The 8,284-nt window shown below is 44.1% G+C and overlaps 1 protein-coding gene across 1 annotated transcript; it reads right to left on the bottom strand.

Moving 5' to 3' along the window:
• Positions 1-5,314: 5,314 nt before the first annotated feature.
• On the bottom strand, positions 5,315-7,440 carry LOC115774304 (thrombomodulin-like). Its single transcript, XM_030721513.1, has one exon. The coding sequence runs from the start codon at positions 7,240-7,242 to the stop codon at positions 5,608-5,610; it is 1,635 nt and encodes a 544-aa protein (XP_030577373.1). The 5' UTR covers positions 7,243-7,440; the 3' UTR covers positions 5,315-5,607.
• Positions 7,441-8,284: the final 844 nt, after the last annotated feature.

The raw sequence follows: 8,284 nt of genomic DNA on the forward strand, positions 1-8,284 counted from the left end.
TTAATCCTGAAATGAGCAGCTGGTTATGTACGGTAGGCGTTTTAAGCTAGTCGCTGCATCTTTAAGGAGCTGCGTGCTCCCGCGGACCGCGTGAACGCGGGGCAGCCGTAGCTTTAAGGAGTTGCGCGTTCCAGCGGCACGCAATCAATTTCTGGCAGCCGATCACTTTTTAGCACAACACCTGAGCCCGTGCCGTAATTTGAACCATGAGGCGGGTTTTTCCGCCGAAACACTCGGTGCTCGGCCGAAAAACGAGTTCAATATCGGCCCCGCAAACTAGCTGGTCTCGAACCACGAAAGCGTGTGAGAAAGTGTGAAAAATAAAAACTATTGTAGGCGTAGCTTGATGGGAGTACTATTCGCTGCCCGCAGGCGGTATGGGAGATTTTGATTGGGTGGGCAAGAATCAGATTTGGGTGGGCTGAGCCCACCCTTGTCCTATGCTACCGCCGGCCCCGATTTAATGTCTTCCAAACTGTGTGATTTTTGCCGTCTGTCTCCATAACTGTATCTACATTTATACTGTAGCCTGTGTTAACATAATATTGCATCTTTTTTCAATGAGTATTGACATATAGGGATAACATTAGTGACTGAAATTTGTATAACTTTTAAACAGCGTGTGATATAGAGTGAGCTCCAACTATCAAACAAATACTTAACAATCTGCAAAATGCAAACAGGCTGGTGTGTGCATGTCTTAGCTATAGTGTTTTTAACCGACCTGGACACATGTTGTCTAACGCTACTTGTGTGTCTAACAGAGACAGAGGGGGGCAGGCTGCATGTGCGCATTTCTGTGCATCTTTTGGGTGTGCACCCACACATCTCCCACTCCATTACACCACCAGCAACAACAGTTTTAACTGTTGATACAAGGCAGGATGGAGCCATGCTTTCATGTTGTTTTTGGCAAATTTTTCCCCTACCATTTCATCGGAACAGGCAAGATTTTTCCATCTTCTTCCATCGGTTTCCTGTTCTTAGGTGACAGACATGGCACCCGGTGTGGTCTTCTGGTGCTGCTACCCATCTGCTTTAAGGTTTGAAGAAAACATGAATGTGATAAAGTTGATAATGGCAACAGGAGAGTAGGAAAACTTAAATGAGAAGCAGTGGAAATCAACCCGCTCAGTGTTTTAGCGAGAGTTTGATTGGAAATATTTCATAAAAGCTGCACTTGAACAGTCTGAGGGAAAGATTACGCAATGTTCTTTTTTTAACTGTTTGTAGCCAGTCACACCCAAGAGATCAGCAAGGTTTTAAGGCACACTTGTACTCATATCAGTGCAAAATCAACTCTGCAGTATGTCAGTTCACATGTCATTAGTTCTTGTGATTGTGTTCTTACACAGATGCACCTTTGACAGCCCATTTGCAGCATCTGGACCTAGTCTGAGACCTGCATGCATTTTATGTCTTTTTACTGTCATGGTCCAGTAAAAAAACAGATCCAAAAAGCAGACAGACTACAGTCAGGAGCTTTATAAGGTTTATTAAGAAATGGCAAAGCACTCTCAGGTATGAGACTGGTGGCCAGGAGTTTCTGTAGTCCTGAAGTTTCTGAACACGGGAGCTCTGCCAGAGAGGCGACACGCAGTTAATAGAGGTTTGGAGGGAGTCTACAGGTGGGCAGTGGGTTTCCAAAACAGAGCAGAGGAGGCAGGCAGAGAGTGGGCAGGCAGGTGAGCAGGTGAGTCCTTCCTTTAACAGGTTACAGAGACCAGACTACAAACAAATAGGTTTGGCTGGAGGCTGAGCGATGGGTAGGCAGGATCTCTGAGCAGGTACAGAGTCTGAGCTAACTCTGACTCTTATTTGTCAAATATCTGTAGACAAATATTTGTAAGCAACTGTTAACTTAGTGTTCACTGTAATAGCAACAAGAATCTGGTGGAAAACTGCCGACACCTCCAGCCTTGATATCCTCATCACATGATGGACAGATGTGAAAGGGGTGAATGAAGGATGGCTCACGGTTGGCCGAAGGTGCGGAGCCTGCCCATCAACTCCACCTGCAACTTATAACAAAAGATTAGAGAAAACAGAAAAGCAAATTTTAATGACTGCCTCCAGGCAGCCTTTTGACTTGTCTGAATGCTCCCTGTAAAATCTGTGATTAAAGAAGGGTCTAAAATGAAGAACTGGAGAAGCCATGACCTTTCTTCTGGTCCCTAACCCTCTAAGTCCACAAGGTAATTTAAGGCAAACAGCAGAGGGATGAATTATAGTCTCTATCAAAAGGGTCCCAGATAGTGAGGAAATCTGCTGAAATTTCACTGCAGCAACTCAAAAATGGTACTCAGTAGTTTGTACGGCTCCCACATTTTTGTATGCATGCCTGACAACGTCGGGGCATGCTCCTAATGAGACAACAGTTGCCGTCCTGGGGGATCTCTACCTAGATTTGGATCAGGGCATCACTGAGCTCCTGAACAGTCTGAGGTGCAATCTGGCAGCGCTGGATGGACTCAAACATAATGTCCCAGAGGTGTTCTATTGGATTTAGACCAGGTGAGCATGGGGGCCAGTCAATGGTATTAATTCCTTCATCCTCTAGGAACTACCTGCATACTCTCGCCACATGAGACTGGGCGTTGTCGTACACCAGGAGGAACCCAGGATCCACTGCACCAGTGTAGGTTATGACGGTGGGTCAAAGGATTTCAACCCAGTACCTAACAGCAGTCAGGGTAGAGGTCTGTGCGTCCCACCAAACCGGTCATGCTGAACAATATAACAGGCAGCATAACGTTCCCCACGGCTTCTGTCACATGCGCTCAGAGTGAACCTGCTTTCATCTATGAAACGCACAGAGCACCAGTGGTGGACCCGTGTCATTCTATGGCAAATACCAATCAGGCTCCACGGTACCGGGCAGTGAGCACAGGGCCCACTAGAGGATGTCAGTCCCTCAGGCCACCCTCATGAAGTCTATTTCTGATTGTTTGGTCAGAGACATTCACAGTAGTGGCTGCTGGAGGTCATTCTGTTCCTCCTTGCACAAAGAAGCAGATCCCGGTCCTGTCTGTCTCCTGGAATCTCCTCCATGCTCTTGAGACTTGATCCTATACTCTGATTAAACATTGTTCTTTTAATTTTTTGAGCTGGGATGGCTGTGAAGATACAATGTACTTAAATGCAGAAGTACAGAAAAAAGTGCTTGTATGAACATGTGTGAATGGGTGAATGAAGACACTTAAAATACTGATTCTATATAAGAACCAGTCCATGTACCAGAGTACGATGGGCCATCTGCACTGGGTTTGGTTTGCTCCACATACACAAGAATGTGAACTGCCTCCTTCCAGTGAACTTCACTATCAATCAGAGTGGCACACTATCATAATTCCACTACCCATCAAATGCTCTAAGTTTCCGTTTGACAGACATTTTCTTAAAGGAATCAAAAATATAGCATTGATGCAGTAAATTAAAAATACATCAACTTTTTGTGTACTTCCATATTACACTAAATGTGTTTTTAAAAAAAATATTTCCATGTCATTTGTGGTTGTCGCCCAGCAGTACTCCCAAAATCTATAATAATGGCTCCTTAGCCTCTCAAACACATATATCAGTGATGTTCTGCAAGACTTTGGATATCAAGCTTTAAATCTGACTTTCTGCATAATAGATAGGCAGTGTGAGGGGAAGGAACCATTTATGTGTGACTCATCACTGTAAACAGTAACGTTTCCTGAAGCAAAGTTTGGACCCGGGTCCTCCCCTGTGCCTGTAAGTCACCTTTTTCTCCACATGATGGCGCACTCATGAAGGCCAGTTTCACACACTTCTCATCCCACATAACGATAAAGGAAGTATGCAGCTTTTCCAGTATAGATTGCAGCATTTGTGCTGCATGAGAAAATGTTGAAAGTGTCCAGTTATATAACTGTATATGCTGTTATTAGTCATTAATTTTCTGTGCACAGTATTGTTTGGTCTGTTTGTGCTGTTGGTAAACAGAGAGAAAAAAAAAGAAAGAAAAAAGAGGTGGCAAATGTTTATATAAATAAAAGATAAGACAAATAATGGACTCGTTTGTTTAAATACAGCAAAATGTATTCATGTCGCTCCACGATTAAAGGACCATGTCTAAAAAAAATAGGAATACTACTGCACACATCAGCCAGATACTACGCACCCCAATTAAGTGTGTGATGCTATATTTACCCATAAACTTTCATAACTTACCTTTCATTATAGTATTATGGTTTGCCTACATGAACCTGACAAAAAAAAAAAAAAAAAAAGACATGCTGGAAAAAACAGATGAATAATTCACGTGTCTTGAAATCCCGCCGCCTTAAAGGACATTTATGCAGTTATTTATCTGATGTTAAACTTTTGATGTAGTCCCTAAATACAGTAAACCTGACTTCATAAGTTAATATTTCAAATGATGTAATGGTGATACTGTAAACGTCACAATTTGGAGATGAAAACAATTTATATATTCAATATTTGCTAGCTCCAATGTTATTATTGTGGAAAAAAAATGATACCATGCTTTTATAAGGTGTTATAGGTGCATAAACACCTATAACATATATACCTGTAACACAGTATCTGATATAGATAACCTTCAGGGGCTTAAAGGGTACATGTGTGCTCAATTACTGATGATATGGGAGGAGCCAAAGGCTTCACGTTTTTACGCTAAAATGATCAGTCGCGCTTCCTCCTCATCTACCTTTTTGGATCTTTCTAACGCAGCTTACTTATACAGACATTATAGCACGCTGCATTAGAAAAATATGAAAGTGAAAACTTTCAAGGGTGAATCCTAGAAAAACTGCTCTTATTTATTAGAATAAAACAGACACTTATTTCAGGAGGGAATGGAAAACGTATTTACTTTCTTCGGTTCCTTTTTGTTTCATGTGAGTTTGTGTTCTGTGAATAAGAACATGATTTATCAGTCGCTCAAATTTCCCCAGAAATGACTGCGCTCATCTTCCTTTCAGATTCAACGTTGGTATCAAACTCTCGCTGGCTTATATCGAAGGTATCACGTGATTAGCGGCAGCAGTAAACTAATCTGAGTAATTCTATTTAAGAAATGTGTTGTAGCTGCGTTTATTAACTTCTGCTTCCTGCTGTTGACTTCATGCATCACTTCATGCATCACTGTGCAAAATGGGTGTTTACGGCTTTTCAGTAAAAGTAAATAAGCTCTGCAAATTGTGTCCAAGGAGGTAAAAAGTGTTTACGGTGACTGAACAGGTTTAGGGTGCTGTGCATTCGGTTTAAAGGGTGGCAGGATGTCTTTCATCAATTCAGAAAAAAGTGGAAGGAAAATAAACAAACATTTATTTATTTATTATTTATTAATAGCTTAGAATTTCAAAAACCGCAAAGTCCTTTGTCATTACATGGCATCTGTCTTTGAATAGTAAATGAAACGTAGGGAATGTCCTTACTCGAAGAAAACTGTGCTATTTGTATCATTTTTCTGTCCTACTGTGGACTCGTAGTGACCTTCCCTTCTGAGAGGTGATCATATTCCTTGATTTTTTTTTTCTTATAGTTTTTGGAAACTGCAACCTTCCAAAAACCGTCACTTCACATTCACATGTCACGCTTAAACCGTCTCTGCGAAGCTCAGCTTTCACTGTTCACGGGATGTAAGCCTTGACCTTCGCCCTCCGCAGCTTTGAGCGCACCGCTGCTCCTCGTCTTCCTCCTGCGGTTGAGGATGCGATCAGCCAGAAAGACCACCAGCACGATAAAAACCACAGTGAAAATTATTATTGCCGCCAAAGCCCCCGGCGGCACCCCCGAAGGCTGCCTGGTAGGACCTGGGTATGGTACATATTCTATTGTGGGGATGTTTGTGGTCACTCCAGAGCCTTCTGTGTAATCATCCTCGTTTTTTACGCACTTGTAATCGTCAACTAGCGTATATCCTGGAGAGCAGTAGCACATGTAGCTCCCGAAAGTGTTTGTACAATGCTCATCACAGAGGGAGTCGGTACACTCGTCCATGTCTATGCAGACCGTACTTTCGCCCCTCTCCTCTGATATGTAACCCTCAGGACAGTAACACTGGAACTTATTATTCGGGTCGCACTCCGCAGGGCATTCCTCCTTCCCGCAGAAAAGTTTACACTTATTCGGTGACAATGGGTCATTTTGATATCCAGAATAACACAAGCACCTGTAGCTACCAGGGGTGTTTTGGCACTCGTGCTCACACGGACCAGACGCGCACTCGTTCCTGTCGACGCACAGGCCGCCGCGCATCTCGTATCCATTCTTGCAGACGCAGTCGAACCCGCCGAGTTTGTTGACACACTCAAAGTTGTCCCCGGGACACTGCCGCGGGTCACTGCAGTCATTGAAGTCCACGCACGACTTGCCGTCCTCCGCCAACTGAAAGCCTTGGTCGCACGTGCATGCAAAGGAGCCTCCATTCTGGTAACAGGCATGCTGGCAGCTCAGCGCCAGGCACGGGTCGCCCGTGTGGTGCGTTTCGCAGGTCACTTTATTTACGGGATTAATAGTCTGTCCAGGTGGGCAGTAGCAGGAAGGCGCGCTACTGGGAGGCGCTGCGCATTTATACTCACACCCGCCTTTGAGTATCTCGCAATTCCACGGCGCCGGCTGCCATTTCTCTTCGTAGCACAGATATTTGGTCTCGGATGGCGTACGGAGAGCGGTGGTTCCAGGAGGCACAGACAGCAAATCGTAACCCGTGAAATGAAGAGCAGTCGTGTAAGTGACAGACTCGCCTGGTGACTCTTCTAGACTTTTGCACATGTCACTGAAGGCGTGCTCACAGAGAAAGCCAGCCGCTTGATCCAAGCATGTTTTCTGGCTCCATTTAAAGTCACCCATTGGGGAAACTGAGACGCAGCGGTAGGAAGAGCAGCTGCTGTCAAAGCTTGACAGCCAGTTGGAAAAGTCGCTTTCTCTGTCTTTGGTTACCCACTCATAGCCCTTCAGCTTGGCAGCAGGGTCTGGACAGCCGAGTGGTAGATGTAAACCGATCCAGAAGTTCCCCGTAAAGTTTCCCAGCAGAACAGAAAGTACATCGTGTGCTACAGATGAGCGCACAGTCATTAAGTGACCACCTTGGTCTCTACATTGTTCTCGCGCTGTGTTGAAATCGCTCGGGTCTCTGAACACAGTGAAACACTGGTTATCAATGCAGTATCCGCTACTCGGTGCAACGCTGCCGACTCCTTCCAGCAGCGAAGCCAGCAGGAGGACAAATAACCCCATGACATGATTCATGTTTGAACGTCGGCTGTGCTCCTCTAAGTTCTTGCGTGTCCCAGCAGTCTATGGGCCTGTTTGCTTGAGGAACTATTTCGCTCACATTTATAAACCATCAACTCCATGTCAGTGTCCCGACGGAGGAAGGAAGTCGCTCTTAATCAGGTTGCTGCGCCTTACGATGTCCCTCATCACTCTGAGCGAGGGAGACCACATCCCCACAATTACGCAAGGCTTTTACGCACATACGCAGAGAAGCCGCGCTCACGTAACGGGGGGGGGGGGGGGGGGGGGTGTCGTCCAATGCCCCCCTGTTTACAATAGCCCCTCCCATCCCTCTAGCATAGCATGTCCGTTATCGAGCAGCGTAGCAGTTCTGGGGTCAGACTTTTGCCCCAGCTAACGGTTTTTACTCGTTTGTAACATCTCCGTGAGACGTTAAAATAAGAATGAGGTTAACATCCGTTAACTGTTAACTTTTATGTAAAACAGGAGATAAACTTTTAAATGCATAACTTCATACATTTGGCTGGTTTTTGTCATCTGTAAGGACATTTTCTGACTGCTCTCCCCTCAGAGCCTCAGGGATGCCCCCCCCCCGCCCCACACACACACACACACACACACACACACACACACACACACACGCAAAGAGTGAAATCCATTGCCCACCACCTACATCAGTACCACCAATATTAACTGTATTTTGCACGTTTGAACATTTGTGCATCAAACATCTAAAACCACATTATTTTAGCGTGCTGCAACATAATAAAATAACATTACAACAGCAATTTAACATAAATCTAAATATTTTTGTATATAAAATGCAAATGTAAAAATAGACAGTATTCAGTACTTTAAATAGAAACTTAAATAGAACAACGCATTAAATGATTAAAATACAACCTTTTCATTAGGAAAGGTGCTCCTCATTTGCAGAAATGGAATAAAAAAAATAAAAAACTACAACCTGTGTCATGTCATATTAAAAGCTAAAGTATTTGTCAATAATTAAAATATCTCACAGACTAGTCCACTTTAATGTGGCAGGAAAACT

Source organism: Archocentrus centrarchus, chromosome 24, assembly GCF_007364275.1.
Source record: "Archocentrus centrarchus isolate MPI-CPG fArcCen1 chromosome 24, fArcCen1, whole genome shotgun sequence".
NCBI classification, from domain to species: Eukaryota; Metazoa; Chordata; class Actinopteri; order Cichliformes; family Cichlidae; genus Archocentrus; species Archocentrus centrarchus.